General features: G+C 39.5%; 1 protein-coding gene across 3 annotated transcripts in view; it reads left to right on the plus strand.

Annotated features, from left to right (window-relative positions):
* The first annotated feature begins 3,690 nt into the window (after positions 1-3,690).
* The window catches only part of p4ha2 (procollagen-proline, 2-oxoglutarate 4-dioxygenase (proline 4-hydroxylase), alpha polypeptide 2), a 64,528-nt gene continuing 46,559 nt past the window's right edge, over positions 3,691-21,659 (plus strand). For all 3 annotated transcript variants that reach the window (XM_051937508.1, XM_051937506.1, XM_051937507.1), the window contains exons 1-6: positions 3,691-3,827; positions 12,112-12,211; positions 14,073-14,169; positions 14,828-14,979; positions 18,878-19,015; positions 20,783-21,022. In XM_051937508.1, the coding sequence (XP_051793468.1) occupies positions 12,130-12,211; positions 14,073-14,169; positions 14,828-14,979; positions 18,878-19,015; positions 20,783-21,022 (709 nt within the window). In that variant the 5' untranslated portion in view covers positions 3,691-3,827; positions 12,112-12,129. The remainder of the gene's footprint in view (positions 3,828-12,111; positions 12,212-14,072; positions 14,170-14,827; positions 14,980-18,877; positions 19,016-20,782; positions 21,023-21,659) is intronic.

The raw sequence follows: 21,659 nt of genomic DNA on the forward strand, positions 1-21,659 counted from the left end.
GGCAAGAATTAGATGAAAGTGTGTACTTTAACTAATGCATTTGCACATGTACTGCATGTTATCAGTGTCTTCTTCTTCCATTAAATGAAAAATGATTCCTTTCCTTGTGAGTAGTGGTGACTCATGATGTGCAACAGAAAGAACATTTAGCCCCTGAGGGAAATGGGTCAGGAACTGTAGGAAAATGATGGTAATTTTACAGTTTAAATAATCAATTTAAAGCCAAAAATATAAAGACTGAACATCAACGAGATATAAAGTGAAGGCAAACAGAGTTCCATGTCAGATTAACATAGTTTTCCCTTTGCATTTAAGTTTTTAGCATTCTTTAGTTTGCCTTTTCGTGAAGACCATTGAGTCAATACTATCCAGTTGCATTAAATAGTTTTGGGGTTGCATTATTGCGTTCACCCCATAGACTGTATATAAAGATGGACGTAGCATCTGGCTCCAAAAATGAAGCCCACCCGGAAGTGTCAAAAACTTGCAATATAAAATAAATCAATACTGAATTTTAAAAAAATCATTAAAGTTGGCAGAGCCAGGGGGCGTGGCTATACTTGATAGACAGTCTTGTCTGGAATGATTGACAGATCTTTTAGGGCGAGGCTTTCAGCAGTTTGGCTTCAGTCTGGCCCGCCCATAGACTGGTTCTGCCCCTAGTTGCTCTCCGGTCCAGCCTGTTTGATGACGCTTTTTACGTCACTGGCTCCAAAAAATCCAAATCCAATATTTTTTATTTTTATTTATTTATTTATTTATTTTTAGGAAGTAGTTAAATCCGGGTTTCATTTTCTCTGCATTGAAACCAACAGTGACGTCACGGTTAGTGAACGCCTGGTTCACCCACAGTGACACCTGCTGTTCAAAACCCAGGAAAAGGTCAACATGTACAATATTTTCTACAACTTAAATCTTTGGATTACATTCACTCTAATCAGAATTTAAATATATGCATATTGTGTTGACCTACATCACATCTACAAAGTCAGAATACAATAAATTGAGTGTGTCCAATGTCAAATTAAAAAGTAAATGCATCAATAGACTTGAATAATCTAATACGAATGTTAATATATCTCATTGGCTGACGTGATAATCAAAACAGAGGAAGTTTTAGTTAGTTTTAACTGTGTTTTTCTAACATTTCCAGCTCAAACAGAATCTTTTTCACTGCAGAGCTGATGTAAGTGTCCCATGCAGTTACATGGAGTGTTTCATAAGATGTGCCTCAGCCTTCCACGTGTTACAGTAAATTACACCACCAGAGAAAACGCTTTTGCTGCCTTGTAATCAGACTCGTTTTGATGGCTTTGTCTTGGATCTTGTTTACAGTGACCTTTTTCTCACGTTGCACGCTTTTGCAGATAATACACGGACATCAGAAACAGGGATAGCCTGAATCCACACAGAGAACAGAAACCTGAAGAACAGCGGATAATGGAAAAGCCATGTAGAAGATTTTATTTCTCCAGATGGTCTTCAGTTCATCCAGAGAACAAGCTCTGGAAACACACATCCAAACTGTAAACGTGACGGACTGCATGGATTTCATTACCGTAAACACCCTAAAAGACTGAACTGTCGGCTCCAACAGGAATATCATCTACATCTTTTCAAGGCTTTCTACTGCAAATATTAACTTAAATATGAAATTTGTGTGTGGAATAGATGTAACTGTACATGAGGTGTGAATTACATCGAGTCTTTCATGCATTAAATTCATTTCTCTCATTTGGAGGTACAGAATTAATAGCTGCAGATTGCTGGATGGTTTGTAGGTTTATAACATTTTTCGCATCCTAAAAGCATACACCACCCTTGGGTTGTGAAGTATTTTAGAGTGTCTTGGTATTCTCAACTCATAACTCTAAAACTGCTCATAACTTTTTATAATATAATTATGTTGAATTCAGTGGCAAAATTTGGCAACTATCCAACTCTTTTACGTAGGTAAAGCTAAAATACAATTGTAAAAACACCCTGTTATACTTACTTAAGTATGTTTTATTAGAAAAATAAAGAATTTGTTACACTGACGAACACTGCTGTGACTTATATTGTCCAAGTTATCCAAATCCAAGTTACAAAGGGGCACCAAAATGAAACAGACACCTTCAAAATCAGCAAATTCTAATCAGCACATAACTGTCTGTTATACGCTAACAGACAGTTTAGTGTATAAGCTGACTTCCGTCTGTTTCCCAAAGTGAAATCTCCCTTTTGAGCTTGCCATTTTCAGAATGATGAGAAGGTCATGCATGCTGTTGTGGCCTTCTTCTGCAAAAGGATCGTGAAACTTTAACATCGGAAACCCAAGTGCATTGAAGTTAAATGAGACTGTGATGAAAAATGATGCAAGAACAATGTTTCTCCTGTGCCAAAAAATGCTGCCAACTCCAGCTTTAAGCACAGAAAGGACTTATACAATTGCATTTATTTCACCTTCAGTTGAAGAAAGAAATGTTTTATGGCACTTAGGGTTGTTTTTTTCTCCTGACTAGATCCTTGTGTGTGTAGTAACTACTGTCAGATGTACGTCGCTTTGGATCTAATGTAATGTAATCTAATGTTTGGCTACCCAAAAAACTGCCTACACAAGCTTTAAGTACAGAATCCAATCCAATCCAATCTAATCTAATCTAATCTAATCTAATCTAATCTAATCTAATCTAATCTAATCTTCTGTCCAATTATGCCTCCCCCCTAAAAAAAACTGCCTACACTAGCTTTAAAGGCATTAGAGGAGATTTAATTTCCTACGACTTTGAACGTAGCATGCGCATGCGCACATACAACCTCTCCCTCACCCCCCTCTAACCTCCCCCCTTTTAACATTTACGAAGAAACGCCCCCCTCCAGAAACTTGTGTAGGACTCGTGAAGTTGTCTTTTACGGCTGGGTCCCCCTGGATCTTCATCTGCCATTATGTAAAAAAAGATGAGCAAAACAAGTCGCCAGCTAACTGCGAAGCTATACCAAAGCAACACATACAGAAAACACGTAAGTCCAAGGCGTACGTAATCTACGTAACTAGGCCTGAGCCGGAAGATTTTTGATTGACAGGAAAGGGAGCAAACCAAACGCCTCGGTCCGCGTGCATTGATTGGCTGATGTTTTTCAGGTCCTGCCATGTCCACAGTTATTATTTTTTATTTTTTATTTTTTTAGAAACCATACATACAAGTCCACTAAAGGTCAGTCTATTCATTTTATGTGAATCAGACAAATTAAACAACAACAAAAAAAACATCCTCCATAATGCCTTTAAATACAGAATTTACTTCTGCAGTTGTACATATTTCACTTCTCGTTGAATCAGAAGAAAATTTGCAGCTTGATTATATTTTGGGCCAATGCATACATTTCTTTTTAAAAAAAGGCACAGTTCTTTTCTTTTAATAGTATAAAAAACAGAATACCCATGCTGAAGCTGCTGCTTTTGCATTTCTGGTTAGATGATGACAAAATAAAAAACCTGCATACCCAACTTTAGGAGCAGAATTTACTTGTGGAATTGTACCTTTTTGCTGTTACAATTAGAAGAAGGACACAATTTTTGTATTTTATTAGAAAAAGAGTAGCATATTCATCCTGAAACACTGAATCTCCAGTTTACGAGTTGAGCTTGAAGGCAACGCGATAAAGTTCAGTGAGGAATGTCGCTGCGCCTCTACTCTGCGTATTACGGCCAGAGCTCTAGGAGGTTCTGTACGTGGCAGCGCCTACAACCCCTCTCTGTACTAGTCGTCACCTCGGGGTGCCAAGTGGATTTGTGTTCACATACCGACGTGTGACGGTTCTCCGAAGACCCGGTGAGGATAAAGGTAAGCTGGCATTAAATCTAACATCTGAGCGGCGGACGCACGAGGCCTTATTTACATCGGTGTTGAGCCGAGGAGCCCGTGCGTCTCCTGAACATGCTGGGATGGTTGTCAGCGGCTCCGACTGGCTTCTGTTGTTATTTCTGTCTTTATTCCACACCAGAGACGCTTCAGCAGCAAAAAAGAGGTGCTAAACGACTATTTTTCTTAAACTTTGTGTTTATTTCAGGCATGTTTGTTTAATTATAACGCGACACAGAACCAGGCAGGTTTACAATGTTTCTCCAACGGAAACTTTTGAAACTTTGCGCGAACTTCGTGACCGAGCATCTCAAGCGTTTTTCTTTATTCTCATTTGCTGTAAAGCCCATGTTTTACAACAGAGTTGGTACTGTGAATGTAAAACGTGTCCACATGTAGACACTGTAGCCCACATTCAGCTCACCGGACCAGAAGGGGCTGGAGTGTCGGGGATTTCTAGAAAAGACTGTCTGAGTTGACGTCAGGGGGACGTCCTGGACCCAGCTGGAGATGATGAGCAGCAGGTCAGGAGGAGGAGGAGAACCTTCCACATCCAGCCTCAGTGTGCTGCTGCTGCTGCTGCCTCCAGCTTGGATTATAGTGGACTCATTCACCTCAAACAGGCTAAAAAACAGCATTTGTTTTTATTAGGGCTTAAGTGACCTTCATGTAAACTGTGCAAATGTTTGCATTAATGAGGAATCAGGTTCGTCTCACTTCCATTACTGATGATTCTGCTCATCATTTTCAAGACTTATATAAAGAAGAAAGACCCAAAATGCACCAGAAAACACCCTAAAATGCACCAACGGCTCAGAACAACTCGACACCGACACATATTAAGACGAGGTTTGTACAGTGTCTCAGTGGTTAGAACTGTCGTCTTGCAGCTGGAAGATCCCAAGTTCACATCCCAGCCTGGGATCTTTCTGTGTGGAGTTTGCATGTTCTCCTGTGCATGTGTGGGTTTTCTCAAGGTACTCCGGCTTCCTCCCACAGTCCAAAAACATGCAAAATTGTCTGTAGGTGTGAGTGTAATTGTCTGTCTGTATATGTAGCCCTGTGATAGACTGGTGACTTGTCCAGAATGTCCCCTGCCTTTGCCCTAAGTCAGCTAGGATAGACTCCAGCCTCAGTCTCTTCTCAGTCCGTTTGAGCTGTACGGACGGTTCTCAGTCGGCCTGAGAGGAGGGAGGTGAACAGGGGGTGATTGGGGGTGAGAGCGGTCTGTCCTGATGATGACGGCTCCTCAATGGCAGGCAACTTGTAACTTACCTGTACATGTGTGTGAGAGAGCTCCTCTACCAGCTGGAGATGAAACCATTTCCAACAGAATAGTTTGGTTATGGATTCCTGATGCTACTACTGTCTAGCTGCCAAGTAAACATGGTCGACTCTCAGAGAACAGCTGTTTATATAACATATTTTTAAAAGTGTGACAACATGCTTGTGTTTTTATCTTCAACATTTATGTCATGAGAAGCGCGTGAGCACTGATTTTAAGCACATATGTTCAGCAGAAATCATGGATTTAACTTTATTTGACCCTTTGCAAAACTCCTTGGTGATATTTTTCCAGTTTGCAGGGTTTGGTCAGCTTGGTTGGGAATATTCACTGCAGTTGTTTCAGAGTAGAGAAAACAATGCAAATGCACTATGTAAATTTACTTCATTCACTTGCTGTGTTGTTTAGTGTAAGTAAAAGTCCAAGCAAATGTTTGTGCACTTAGTTTGTTTAGACTGGCTGAGTTAAGAGTGAATTAGAAAACACACACAAACGCATCAGCAGCTCAAAATAAAACAACAAACATATTTAGTTTACTACAAGGTTACACCAAGAAAAAGCTCATTTTATGACAATTTGAGAACCTGTAACCATCAAATGTTTGTCATTGTGCTTGGGCTGAACAATTTGGGGAAAATATCTAGCTGCATTTTTTTCTGACAGATACGATTGCAACATGATTTGCAGTAATTCTAAGAGCTTCAGTAGAGAACAAATTAACATATGTTTTTGGTTCTTGAAGACATTTCAGCTCTAATCCAAGAAGCTTCTTCAGAGGCTTCTTGTTGAGAATAGAAGAAGAGGGGTGAATCATAGTAAAACAAACTTTAAAAAAAGAAGCTCCTAGGATGACCTGGATGAGGGATAATGTACACAGATGATTTGCAGAGCAGTTTTTAAAAGCCAAGCCTCAGATCAGTACTCACAGTGAATAGATAACATGTTATGGAACATTACCTCATGAGATACCATCAAAAGCTTAAACGCCACACAAGGAGAGCGGCAGGAATTTGACACCACAGGGCATCGTCGGGTCAGACACATTTCATAATGTATATCCTAAATTACAGCCATTGCTATTTTCTTATTGCATTATTTTAAATGATTATTTCAATTAGCAACTAACCTGCTGACTAATTTCCCATTTTTTTGTTCTTTAAAATGTCAAAAAAAAAAGGTGAAACAACAACTGTCTAAAACCCCCAAATAACCAGTTAACTGTCATAATAAGACAAAGAAAGCAATAGATCCTTCAATTAGTATAGCTGGAACCAGAAGCTAGTAACAGTTAATCATCAAAATAGCTGCAGATTATTTTTTTGCTGAATAGCCAATGGTTCGATTTATTTCCACTCTGAAACTGAGACAGTTCACGGTGGCTGATCAACAGCCAGCTGCTCATCGAGCTCAAAGGGTTAGATAGGAGATAAAAAGCTCCAAAACAAAAGCTCTTGGCTTTGTCTGCCTTCAGTGAATGGCACGTAATCTCTCTGAACATACAGCCACGGTATAAAAGGATGCCCGCCAGGTAAGAGATCCCCTGCAGTGATTTATACACAGCACGATGGCCGTAATTGGCCGTGGCAGCCATCAGAGTGTGTCTACATGGAAGGCAGCAAATAGAGTGATGCCATGAATCTGTCAGCAGTAATTAAGCTGAAAGGCAGGTGACGTGCCCGCTCAGAGATGATTTCTTGCTAGCTGCAGCATGGAAATAGAACAGAGTTATTAGGTTGCATGAAATACTGTAAGAAAATCCCTCAGTATCTCAGTCTGTTGACCTCTATGTCTCCACATCTGCCTTCTTTTCCTAACATAAAGTTTAGCCACTGTCCTGGTTATATCTGTTTATCTAACCAGTGCAGTTTAAATGCCTGGATTAAAAAATTTGTATGTTTTCTGTTAAATATTTACGCGAGCACAGCGTTTACATACCCACAAAAGGTTTCTGGAAGTGGATGGTGTTTGTGTACTCTTGCACATTTAGAAAAAGCTGCGTGTGTTTATGTTCACGTCCATAGGGAAGCTGACTTATGTGAACTGATGTGTATGCTGAAGAGTCACACTCTGTAGCACTGTGCTGTGTGTGAATGAACTCCTCTATCAGATGGAAATGAAACTGTTTGCAACATGACAGTTTGGTTGCAAAAAAAGAGGGTTGATCCTCGTGTAGCATATTTAGCATGACAATGTGTCTGTGTTGTTTTTTCTTCAGCATTCATATCACAAGAAGCACATGTGCATTGATTTTATGCACATATGGTCATCAGACATCACAGATTGAAATTTTTTGTGATTTTTAGCACTCTCCTTGGTGACATTTTTCAGTTTGTCGGCTTGGCTGAACTTTGCTGACTTCAGTTATCTGAGAGTCCAGAAAACAAGCCAGAAACAGTATGTGAATGTTCTTGTTTAGACTGGCTGAGTTTAGAGTGAATCTGTGATCACCACTGATGCCAAGAGCAGATTTCAACAAAAACAATTAACCAAAACTTAACTGCTCTGTATGCAGCGCAGTTCTGTCTTGAACACCGTATTAGTTGATTATCTTAATCTAAATTGAGCGTAATTGAGGAGCAAATGTTATTTTCCTCCCCACAGAGCAGCAGCAGTGACATGTTTGAGTTTGTTTTGATTGCTTGAGGAGAGGTAAATCTTTTTCAGACTGACAGCCAGGGATTGTCTGTGCATGTTCAGCTTGTTGATACAGTACGTGTACATACTTTACTGTATGTGCTGTTTTATGTAGCATACGTGAGAGGGGTTGGCTAGAGGGGGGAAACAGGCCACTCCCACTTCCTGATTACCGTCAGAAAAATATCTGTTCAGCATCAGACATTAACAGGCATCACAGTGCAGGGGGAGTTGGCAGCCGGCAAGCGTCATTTTTTTCTCTTATGAGGAGGTTTTCTGGCGTTCAGCTGCGAGTCTTTGCTTACATAGCTGATTTTGTACTAGTTTTATCAGAATACTGGAATTTAGTTGTGTAATCTAGGAATAATATGAACTCCCATAAGAGTATTTGGTACCCATTGTACCAGTAAGAGCAAAAAAAAGAAGAAAAAAAAAAAGCCACCAACCAGAGTGTTTGCAATCTTGAGTTGACAACTTTTGCAAAGAGGCAAAGGGGTCAGTCTAACTGTTTGGCTTTTATGCCTCTGTTTGTCTAATAGTACCATGTTTTGCTCTGAAAATCACTTCAAGGTTTACAGGGAACTAGATATTTGCCCTTCACGTGCTCTTTCACTTCTTCTCTGCGTTCCTCATTTTAAACTCTTTCCTCTATTTCACTCCTGTCATGTAGTACTTGCCCCATAAATCAGATTCAGAAAAGCAAGTTTAGTTCCCAGAAATAAATTCCTAAACTGACTGAAGGTTTCAAAGAAAGTCTGCGTGAGATCTGTTGCACCATTCTTAGTAATATCACATCAGTTGTCTTGACAACCCTCTCCTCACATCTGCCAAATGACTTTTTGTTTTGGTGTTTGCATTTCTTATGAAACTATCTGTAAAGAAGAAATGGATGAGCAAGATTACTTTTTTTTAAAAATCATTTTCAGGACTATCGTCTTATCCAGACGTGTGTACAACAGCTGTTCTTCTCTACAGATTTGTAGTTAAATGAGGGCCAGCTGAAAAGTAGAACAGGATGGCTACAGATGTTGAAGATTTTACTCACAGGGCGAATCGTTTGCTTCTAAGGAACTCCTGCTCCATTGCAAACCTTGGATCCTGACTGCTTTGCCAGAGAATGTGTCAGACTAGTTTCTTATCTGTCTCATGCAAACAACGAAATTCTGGAGAATTTCAACTCTAACAGAAACAAGCAGAGATTCTTTGGGTTGTTGCCATTATTGAGTCCAGGCAAATTTTGCAAGAGCAGAGCACAGCGGAGGTGCTGTACTTATAAACTAATGACGGAACAACAATATATTGAAGAAAACTGCCAAACCATAGTATAATAGAGAATGAAAAGAGCTTGAATTTTTTTATATATGTCTTTTGGTCTTTATTATACAGTTAGTGTAGAGAGGCAGACAGGAAAGTAGGGAGAAGAATGGGGGAAGACCTGCAGCAAAGGGCCATGAGCTGGAATCAAACCCAGGCCGTTGCATTGTGGACTGCAGCCTCTGTTTATGGGTCGGTCACCCGCTCAACCAGATGAGCTACCTGGGCACCCAGGTCTTGATTTTTATTACATTTTTGTTGGCCTTTATTATTTTATTTTGAGCAACAGTTGGATAGATTTTTATTGCCTCAACACAGTTCTGTTTTAGTCTAAAAACACCTGTCCATACCTGTCCTCTCAGCACCCAGCATATTGCATCCCGTCTTGTCCTCTCCTCGGTGCTTTTCCCTACAGTTTTTAGAAACACCAGGCAGGGGTCAGGACTCGGGAACATTTGGGTTGTAAATGCAACGGGCTTCTTTTCTAGGAATGTGACAGGGGTGTTCCAGCCTGCAACAACAGGCAAGACTCTGTTTGAGCTGAGCAACAGCACTGGCTGTAAATTACAAGGGAAGTGATTTGGTCGCTTAATTTATAGTTTCAGACTGTGGTGGTGGTTATCTGGGCGAGCATCCATTAAGCAACCTGTGGTACCACACTAGAAGCTAAATTAGTACAGTAGGATTACATTTAGAAGAGAGAACGCCTTGAGAGGTATTTATAGTCACTGTCCATGAGGAATAGAAGTTTCACTTTTCTCTAGTTCTGGAAAAGCCTTAATTAAATACAAAGCTCTGCCACTTGCACATACTTTATATGAAAGAACACAGCTGAAACACACATTGATGTATGTTTAATCTACTTGTTGAGTTTGGTCAAACTAGTTGCCCACATGGGCCACACATGCATAAACACAACAGACCTAATCTTTGTAATTATCATGCCAGTTGGTGGAAATGTATTCATTACGCATAGCATGGAAGAAGCTTGTCCCCATGCTGTAGGTGTATTTTCTAGTTTCCGACATATTCATTCAGTATCTTCAAGGAGGCTTGATTTTTTAGCTTAGCATGTATCATTTTTTATTTCTGCATCTGAGGATGTCAGTTTATTCCCCACCTGCTCCCAGCTCTCAACAACTTCTGCAGCTCTCCTGCCTTGACATGATGTTGAGAATATTTCCAAACCTCTTTTACCCCTGAGCCAAAAAGTAAGATGAGATGTGTGTTGCTCTGTGAATTTTGATCCAGTCTTAATCTGAAATGTTTGATATACGGGCCCTGACCGATATGCTCACACCCAGCGTGGTACATTCCGGCATAATAACTGTAATTGTAAATGTTAAAAATAAATATGCAGTAAATTAGTTCCTTCTTTTCCCCAAGAGAATTAGAATCCAAAGTGGCTTGCTCCCCTATGTGCTTGGTACTGGTGGTAAATTACCATATGGCAGGTTTGTCTTTTATGTGTGCCTGTTAAAGGATCTGTTTGTCACAAATAATCCAGTTTCCACCCTCCATTGTGTTAGTTTAACAAAGCACTGATAATATCATGGACAAACAGATGTGGTGTTGGCTGTTAAACACTTAGTTCCTTCAAGTTTGTGCACTGTTAATTTGTCCTGGAAATCTATTATGGATGTTTTCTGCTTTGTTGGAGTGTTTTTGTCACTTTGGCTTAAGGCTTTGACACAGTATTTTAGCAACAATGGAAAGTCGGCTTGTATTTTGTCAGCAGGTGTCATGTAAGTGAGATGATTTCTTTTTCACCTGCAGCAGATTCCTCCCTGAAATATTACTACACTTTCAAACAAGGTGCCAATTCTGAGCTTCAGATCTTCTGTTTCTCTAAGCCTTTGATTATATAGTTGTGCAGACAGAAGTCTGTGCGTGCGTGTGCTTCCATTTTGGAAGTATGGATGTGAATGCATGTGCATGTTTCACACAGGCAATAAGAAGCAACAATCACTGAGAAGTGATGTGGCAAAATAGGACTGGATAAAACCCAAAATGAGAAAGTTTCACAGAGAAAGTTACTCTCAGTGGGACTGGACTGTGAACAGAGAGCTTCTGCCATGTGATACGTCATTATTTTGTGCTGCTTTTTCAGCTTTAGACCGGCTGTTGGCTCTGTTGTAGCTGAAAGTCAACACAGCTCAAGTTTCTTTTGCCCTAGATAACAATATTACTCATACAATGTGGCAACTTCTTACACAAAAAGAGTAATAAACTTAGAAACAATGGACCGTCTGAAGTAAAGCCAACTTTCTGTTTAGGTCAGATTTGCTTGTAGTGGTTTCTTTTATATGTAAAATGTGCCTGAATTGTGTGTGACGGATGTAGAATGTTGTTCTTGGATTGAGGTTACAGTTTTCAGTGAGTTCCTTTGGTGCAAACTCTGGCTTGTCATTCTATTACAAAAGGCACTGAGCTTTAGTGGTCATGAACATTTTCCATTTGGCATCTTGTGGCCATGTTGGTCTCCAGAGTCGAATTATGACATGGAAAACAAACTTTTATTGAGCTGACACGAACCGGATGGATAGTTAGATGAGATCTAGTATACGTATAGCATATCCCATACCTCAGTCTTACTAGATGCAAAATGCTTCATGACAAAAATCTACTTTTCTTTTTCCCACACTGTCCCGTTATTTTTCTTTTTTAATTTGAACTGGGCACAGGAGGCAGTGGTTAGTCATTTATAGGAAACATGCTGGAAACTTCTAATATTGTTAGACAGTCAGCTAATCTAGTAAGGAAAAAGAGAATCATTGTGAAAACTGATGACTCAGACAAACTGCAAGTTAAGAATAGGAGGATCGGAATAGTGTTTGTCAGATTTCTGTAGTCATTGTGAAAGAAAAGCACAGCGTCAGAACAAGGACAAAGGATAAATATGGTTGTGTTAAAACGGCTTTAGAGAGGAACAGAAGGATATTAGAATATTAAATGCTTCATCCCTCAATCCATACTTACCACAGAGTGTTTAGTACACTTTGGTAAAATCATGGAAACTGTTTGCAATTGCAGGTTATTGAACCAGACAGAATGAGGAAGTTTCTGTTTTTCACCTCCTGGGTTCTGTTCTCCTGCTGCTGGACCGCAAAGGGAGAAATCTTCACCTCAATCAGTAAGTCTAAAAATATTTCCTGTTTTTTGTGTTTGCTTTTAAATTATACTTTGCATATCTTTGTGTCAAACTGCCAGCTTCTATGTCATCGTTCCTGATAGATGCCATGGCAATAATCCAGAATACCATCCTCTTTTTGAAAAGCACCAAAATAATTTCACTCTGACACATTTTACAAATATCTTTTGCATCAATGGTCAACAGAAAATCTCATAAATCAGTTCAATCAGCAGTCTTCAGTGAAAACCATTAATATTAACAGGTGTTTAACCATTTAGTGAATCCTTTGTCAACAAAATTTCAAAAGAAATTTGACTAAATGACAGAAAAAAACATCTGCTGTCACTTTTACAGAAGCCCAGTGTATGAAGAGATTGGAAGCTTTTCTGGTCCCTTGTGAAGCTGAACTCACAAACTGGATGTCTTGGCTAAAGTGTCCCCCTCTGATTGAGTCCATATGTCATGAAATAATGTAATTCCTTGTTCCTTTACACAGCAGTGGCATTTAGAATATGTGCACACTCATAAATGCACAGTAAATTGTGCTGAATGTTGCCTTAAAATCTCCAGTTATACATATTAAAACAGGATATTTGTTGTAGGCATGGATACGTTTTGTCAAATTTACAAATTTTGACTGTTAAGCTACTGTCGATTGAGTTTATTTTTTTATTTCTCTGCATGCAATCCTCTAATAATTTGTACATTTTATGTTAATTTTGCATGATTTTCTGTCTTAACCTAACCTATTTTCTGTCATTAAGTTGTTGGAATTACTAATTATCCACTGACGAGACTTAAATTGGCTCTTTATTAGTGTAATCTTTATTTTTTGCTCTACAGTCAGTGTGAATCCTCCTCAAGTGCCTCAGGGCCTTGAGTTCAGTTCTATTTCAGGAAAACATAGAATGTATTTGTCCTTGAATGCAGCCACACCCACCTGCTGGTAATGTATTATTATTAAACTAACCCCTGCCCTTTTTGGCCACAAAAAAGCACCAAAAATCATTGTGATATGATCCTTGAAATGCACAACGAGGATATTTGGTCGCTCAGAATGCATGTCTATCCCAAGCAGTAAAAATCTTTTAAACAGAGGATGTGGCCAGAAGGGCAGTAAAATCTGAGTTTATTTTGTCCTGAATAACGTTAAAGGGAAGTCATTGTGGTCTGTTAAAGCTTTTTTTTTTTAAATCTGGGAAAAATGTACATATTCTCAATAGACAAGATAATTTCTGTAGATGTGATTCCCTTGACCTCACATGAACAGAAATGACAAGTTATATAATTCAAATGATGCCCATAGATTTAGTCTTTTGTGCAGTTACCTTCCTTTGTTTAGCATTTTGGGAAAAGGATTGCTGATTTACATAAACACCAGTCACTGAAATTACGTTGATTTAATGCACTTGGCTGGCCGTTTATGCGGGTTGCATGCAGACACAATGAAAGAGTTTCATTATCCCTTTTCCCTGGCAACCCCTGTGAATTAATTATGGCTGAGCGTTTCCATGAAAATGTTTACTAAGCACACTACTCCCCAACCGTCTCCTCAAGGGCTCATGGATAAAACGCCAACTTTAGCTCGCTGAGTAATTCTATGCTATCAAAGCTCCACAGTTTGTGGCTGAGGATTTATTTTATCTCATCCTAAAGGGGAAAAAAAGTGTTTCCAGAAATAGATTCCCAAGTCTTACAACAAAAACACAACAGATATAAAGCAGGTAAAATGGTGGGTTTTTTTTTCTCTCAAATACTAAATCTGCGTATTATCTGAAACTGAAAGCAGTAATACAAGACAGATTAATGGTGATTTTTATCTGCATGGATTCTTTTATAATAACTGTCTGTGTTTCTTTAGGCCAGATGACAGACCTGATCTACACAGAGAAGGAGTTGGTTCAGTCTCTGAGGGAGTACATCAAAGCAGAGGAGTCCAAGCTTGCTTCTGTCAAAAGGTAACATTCTGAGCTCTGGAACTTTTAAACAACCCAACCGTGAACTAAGTACTTTAAACTCAAGCACGGTAGAAATGCCCAATTTTCAGGCACTCACATTTTGATTGAGTATATCTGCTTTGTAAGTCTTTTTCCTTTCACTACTCCACTATGTTGAATTAAAAAATATTGTACGTTTTACTCTGGCAATGCTTTGCAACTGCTCAGATTCTTTTTCAAATTATGATTATGTGTTTACTAAAAATCCAACACATTGTAAAGCATTATGATTCCTAAAGAGTGTGTCTTCAACAGTCCACAGAAGCGATAAAATAAATCAAACATTTCTGACTGTTCCGTTAAGAATCCTCAAAAAGATTTGTTCACGTTCATGGTAAGAATGATGGATGCTTTCCTCTTTGTGTGTACTTTTCCTTGACCTACCATGTGAGTTTAATGTTTTTATTTAATTATTGAATGGTACATGGTCTATTTTGGGCCAACACATTTTCATGAAACCTTCCCACACGACTGAAAGGGAACAAAATATGTGCTTTTACTTGTGTGTAGTTTAAGTCAATGTGAAGTCATATCTAAATGTATGCATATATATATATGTGTGTGTGTAGAGCAGGTGCTTTAGCAGTCGTAGAACCGATTTTCTCTCTCTGTGTCTTAGCTGGGCCAAGAAACTAGATGCTTTGACTAGAGTGTCAACCTCGGACCCTGAGGGCTACCTGGCTCACCCAGTAAACGCCTACAAACTGATGAAGAGACTCAACACCGAGTGGTCTGAGCTGGAGAGCCTGGTGCTTCAGAACCCCTCCGATGGTGAGAAAATGACTGAAGTGTGGCATGATGTAGCTTTGCTTGGAGTGTACATGTTTGCTGTGTGATTATGATGTCACTCCACCTCATGTGCATGCTGTCTTTACATAAGAACATAGTCTGTTTTTGTTCATCTTTGTAAAAATCACACCTAGAAGTATCTATAAGTATGTGTTATAGCCACATGCAGCTCCCCAGTCTGTTGCCTGATTACAAGTATCAACACATTTGCTGACTGTGTGTCTCATATCAAACCAAAGTTTACTATGAAACTTATATTCAACCAGGCTAATTCCTTTTTCACTTTCTCTCTGCATTTACTTGTAATAATTTTTGAGATTTTGATCAAGTTTGAGCGATTTCTATCACATCAGATATGGCTTTAGATCAGCTTGTGCGACCGAATCTGCATCTGTTAGTCTTCACTGTTGCCTGTCCAATAACAGTGTGCACATTGCTACCTGGTCACATCATATAATATATCTGAAGGTTAGTGTTTATTACATTCTCTACTGGACTTTTGTCTACATGAGCAGAGAGCGAGGGGTAAACTAAAGTCCAGACCAGTTGTGTGATTAGAACTAATGCTGTAGAGTGGAAATTTCTGCTGTGCTGCTCTGCTCAGCAGAGCAAACACTTTGCTTCTCCAGTGAACAAACGACACCAGAGCCTGTCATGTTTTAGCTGCAGCTGTTCCTCATCTCTGCATATTTTGGCCATGTTCTCCCTTTCTCTCTCTGTGTGTGTGTGTGTGTGTGTGTGTGTGTTTGGACCTGAAAGTGAATGCGTGTTTAGACTTGGGTCCATATCTGTGTGAGCTGGATAAACTGAGCACAAGTTTGTCTCATGAATGGATCTGTGTACGTGGCCAGTAGTTAGAGTAGAGAGGCTGGATTAAGTTTTATTAACATAAGTAGATGGAAGAAGTACTGTATTTTGATTTAGTTTATGGTGCAGTGCATTATCATTTTCCCTCCGTATGCTTTGGCAATGCAAATGCATTTACTTGTCAGGAAAATAAAGCAAGTTAAAAGAAAACTTGGCAGAGGGAAAGAGACAGATTTTTTGAGGTGTTGGCTGACGGCTAAAGCTGAAAGGAGAATGTATGTAATCCATCCATTCTCTATACACCGCTTGATCCTCACTAGGGTCGCGGGGGGTGCCGGAGTCTATCCCAGCTGACTCAGGCGAAGGCAGGGGACACCCTGGACAGGTCACCAGTCTGTCACAGGGCTACATACACACGTGGACAAAATTGTTGGTACCCCTCAGTTAAAGAAGGAAAAACCCACAATTCTCACTGAAATCACTTGAAACTCACAAAAGTAACAATAAATAAAAATTTATTGAAAATTAAATAATCAAAAACAGCCATTACTTTTGAATTGTTGATTAACATAATTATTTAAAAAAACAAACTAATGAAACAGGCCTGGACAAAAATGATGGTACCTCTATAAAAGATTGAAAACTATTTGACCAGAGTGACATGATTAACTCAGGTGTGTCATTTAATTGACATCACAGGTGTTTCCAAACTCATAATCAGTCAGTCTGCCTATTTAAAGGGAGACAAGTAGTCACCCTGCTGTTTGGTGAAAAGGTGTGTACCACACTGAACATGGACAACAGAAAGCGAAGGAGAGAATTGTCCCAGGACATCCGAAAAAAAATTATAGACAAACATCTTAAAGGTAAAGGCTATAAGACCATCTCTAAACAGCTTGAAGTTCCTGTGACAACAGTGGCTCATATTATTCAGAAGTTCAAGACCCACGGGACAGTAGCCAACCTCCCTGGACGTGGCCGCAAGAGGAAAATTGATGACAAATTGAAGAGACGGATCGTTGGAATTGTATCCAAAGAGCCCAGAGCAACCTCCAAAGAAATTAAAGGTGAACTCCAAGGCCAAGGTACATCAGTGTCAGATCGCACCATTCGTCGTTGTTTGAGCCAAAGTGGACTTCATGGGAGACGACCAAGGAGGACACCACTGCTGAAAAAAACTCATAAAAAAGCCAGACTGGAATTTGCAAAAATGCATGTTGACAAGCCACAAAGCTTCTGGGAGAATGTCCTTTGGACAGATGAGACCAAACTGGAGCTTTTTGGTAAGGCACATCAACTCTATGTTCGTAGACTCAAAAACCAAGCATACGAAGAAAAGAACACTGTCCCTACGGTGAAACATGGAGGAGGCTCAGTAATGTTTTGGGGCTGCTTTGCTGCATCTGGCACAGGGTGTCTTGAAAGTGTGCAAGGTACGATGAAATCTGAAGACTATCAAGGCATTCTGGAGAGAAATGTGCTGCCTAGTGTCAGAAAGCTTGGTCTCAGTCGCAGGTCATGGGTCTTCCAACAGGACAACCATCCAAAACACACAGCCAAAAACACCCAAGAATGGCTGAGAGAAAAGCGTTGGACTATTCTAAAGTGGCCTTCTATGAGCCCAGATCTGAATCCCATTGAACATATGTGGAAGGAGCTGAAACATGCCATTTGGAGAAGACACCCATCAAACCTGAGACAACTGGAGCTGTTTGCTCATGAGGAGTGGGCCAAAATACCTGTTGACAGCTGCAGAACGCTCATTGACAAATACAGAAATCGTTTAATTGCAGTGATTGCCTCAAAAGGTTGTGCAACAAAATATTAAGTTATGGGTACCATCATTTTTGTCCAGCCCTATTTCATTAGTTTGTTTTTTTAAAATAATTATGTTAATCAACAATTCAAAAGTGATGGCTGATTTTGATTATTTAATTTTCAAAAATTTTTTATTTATTGTTACTTTTGTGAGTTTCAAGTGATTTCAGTGAGAATTGTGGGTTTTTCCTTCTTTAACTGAGGGGTACCAACAATTTTGTCCACGTGTGTATACAGACAAACAATCACACTCACATTCACACCTACGGGCAATTTAGAGTTATCAATTAACCTCAGCATATTTTTGGACCTGAGGGAGGAAGCCGGAGTGCCCGGAGAAAACCCACGCATGCACAGGGAGAACATGCACACTCCATGCAGAAAGATCCCAGGCCCACCCCGGGATTTGAACCGGGGATCTTCTTGCTGCAATGCGAAAGTTGCTAACCACTACTGACTGTGCAGCCAGAATGTATGTAATAGGAAAGGAAATGCTACAAATACTGAGCAATGATAATGTTGCTCATTATCTGACAAATGTGTTAATAAGAGAGTACAAAAAATGGATGCAAAAATTAATAGTATGTCCATGTTGGAATGTGTTTATTGCCTGTCCGGGTAGCCCTAGGTAGCAACAAGTCTGTTGCTACAACTTTAATGCATTTAAATTTTCAGAATTAAAGTCACTATCATGTCCATGTAGCAGGAATGGTGTCTCAGTTTGAAGATAATTGTAAATTGATCATTGATCATGTAATGCTACATGTAAAAGTAATGGAACATAAATGCTTGTGGCCATGCTCTTGTATCATGATTGCATGTCACTTCTAAGAGTCCTTTTATATGTACAGTATGTGCTATATTTAAACATGGCCTTGCATGTTTAACAGGTTTGACTGTCTCTTTAAATATTGTTCTTCTGTGTGAATGAGTGAGACGAAGCATGACTGACTTTTAATGATTTAAAGGTTATGTTAAAGCCACTTTTTCAAATTATATTCCCACAATTTGCTAATTTACTAATGCAATATTTTCATTTGCCTATGAATTTATGTCTGTTAACATTTTGAATAATTATTTTTGGATTTATTGTAATGTTATAAGATGATTAGCTGTGATAGGACATTTTGAGTCTCTGTTATTTTAAAGTAAAATATTAACGTGGTTGATGTCATCCTCTGGTTAGTCATCAATTCACTGACTTTTTTCCATTATCATCACCATCCGCTTTAATACTTTCTTACATTCTGTCCAGGGTTCATTTCCAACATGTCCATACACAGACAGTACTTCCCAGACGAGGAAGACGAGACGGGTGCAGCCAAAGCGCTGATGCGTCTTCAGGACACGTACCAACTGGATTCTGAAGCCTTCGCCAGAGGAAAGCTGCCAGGTAACCAAGGAGTGTGCAAAAATGCATGAATATGTTAAGACGACTAGACACAATGTGTTCAACAGCCCTCTTAAAAGGAGGCACCAACCCATCATGATTTTCTACTGGTGCGTTTGTATGTGTTTTTACTCGTCTCTCAGTTCTCACTTGTGCAAGAGTCAAACTTTAGTTTTAAGTTAAGGTTGCTGCTGCTTTAAGATTGACTTGGCATTAAGTGTAACGCTCCTGGACATGATTGGATTTACAATTAACTGTGTGTGGTTGAGTAACTCATTGAAGGACTAATATGTAGCACGTCACTTTGGACAAAAGCGTCTGCTAAATGAAATTGTAGAATTGTAGAATGTAGCAGTATACCTTGCTGTCTGCAATATGGTCCTGTTTTATACTAGCTGTAGGAGTTACCAAAGACAGAAATCTTCTTTTTTGTACACATACCTGCTAGGTTGGAACTGTGGTCCCATTCCAGTGGCATTTAGACACAAGTGGGATACAAAACAGGTATTGACATGTGTTTACTTGTGCATACTTTTACAGGTATGTGTCTCACACCTGCTCAGTTAAGGCACAAGTCTGTTTGCATTTGTCTATCTGCTTTTCGTGAAGGATCAAGAAATCTCAGTGGCATGTCAACCCAAAAAAACAAAACAAAAAGCAAAATATCACGGAGATGTGAAAAAAAGCGGCATATTTGATGTTTACTAAGGGAAAAAGAAAGATTTACATTTTTAAATTTTGGATGTTGTTTGATGCTCCACTTTACTTCATAAGTCAGTCAAAAATAACTCTTAATAAGACAGACATGACTGATTCCATTAACCGTGTCACAGACAATGCAAGAGCAGATGCCTAATTAGATAATTAGCCTTAATGCACTAATACACTTAATATATTAGTTTATGAAATTAATTAACCACGCCTGACGTACGTCAGCGGGGTTACTGCATTCGCTTCGGTATCTGGCTGGGTAAGTATGTATGTATGTGATGTATATCATTTGTGGAGTTAGAGGTCAGCAGATCAAGTAGGAAGGGATATACGTAGGATGATCAAAATTGATACAGAGTATCAGGCATGGGTGTGGTTCTGCCCTCTACTGAGGGCTCGTCTAGTTCTGAGTATCAAAACAATTGAGGCTCCATAACTCAGCTATAAATTCTGCTCAGTAAGTGGAGCAGAATGTCTACTAATCACAAGGGGATTAGTTACATCAGAGTGTTGGTGCTTGAATAGGCGGAAGCAAGACAAATTGTAAATCACTTGACTTAAAGCACTATATACATATGGGTGTATATTGTGCGTTTAGCAAAGTATATAGTGCTAAAAATACTGAATACATGTCCTTTAAGTAAAATTGGACTTATTTTTCTTATTCATTTAATCATTCACCACTTGATTTCATGCCTCTTTTGTACCGTTTGGTAAAAAGAAGGACTTTAAGTGCTGTTATGAAATAATTTGGATATTATCCTGGGTATTAATTAAGAAAAAATATCAGCACTGAATATATTTTTTGGGAAAAATGCTGGCTGCTGAGTAGGCCTATAAATCTTTGATACTTACTGCAATAGTAACTAAAATATCAGGGTTCTATTCCTAACTCAGCATGCATTTCACTGAAATAAAAGATGATTAAAACAAACTATCAACAACCAAAAACATCTAATAAGTTGTTTTTCTAAAGTGTATAATGCCATTTGTGATAAATATGTTGTGAAACGATTTTTTTTTGGGTCATCAATCAACTTTTATTAAACTCCTCCCCAGGAATGCACTCCAATGCCGTACTGACGGTGGACGACTGCTTCGACATGGGCAAGACTGCGTATAACGATGCAGACTACTACCATGCTGTTCTGTGGATGCAGCAGTCCTTGAGGCAGCTGGACGATGGAGAGGAAGCTGTGGTTTCCAAGGCAGACATTTTGGATTACCTCAGCTACTCTGTTTACCAAATGGGTGACCTACCTCGAGCCATTGAGCTGACACGGCGGCTGGTGGCGATTGGTAAGGAGCAGCAAGGGCAAGTGAAACAGTTGCACACCGATACACGTCACACATTCTGTCATTCATTGATCTCAGCCCCAGTCAGACACGGTATTTGTCTTGTAACCATAGACAATGGGTGAAAGGGTTCATGGGTTAATGGAGTCAACCTTTGAAAAACTAAAATAGCCCCTTGAACACGTTTTAGGACCACTGTTGAGTTTTCCGGTTGCTTCCCATGACACATACAGACACCGGTCAGCCGACCACTACCACCGCAGTCCTCTCTGGTGATGTAATTGATGGTTTGTCTTCTTCCTCTTTCACCAATCACTGCAGTCCACCCTCGTCTCTGGCTGCAGTCCCGCTCTGTGCTTGCCAGAGCAGGAGGGTGTTGTCCTTTCAAAGTAAGGGCTTGTGGCTTCAAACTGTTATTTTAGTCTCCGCATCAAGGCCTCTCTTGACAGCTCCAGGCCATCTTTCATAGAGCTGTGGTCTCCTTCTTTTCAATTGAAATGAACTGAGATACCCTAGAGCAGAGGTAGCTGATGCAGATCTACTTTCTGCCATTGAATGTTGCAAAAATAGCATAATGAACACTGAAAATGCACACACAGCAGGTCCTGCACACAGAAATACCCCAGGGCATTAATCCAGT

The sequence above is a fragment of the Acanthochromis polyacanthus genome, chromosome 17, assembly GCF_021347895.1.
Source record: "Acanthochromis polyacanthus isolate Apoly-LR-REF ecotype Palm Island chromosome 17, KAUST_Apoly_ChrSc, whole genome shotgun sequence".
Classification (NCBI taxonomy): domain Eukaryota; kingdom Metazoa; phylum Chordata; class Actinopteri; family Pomacentridae; genus Acanthochromis; species Acanthochromis polyacanthus.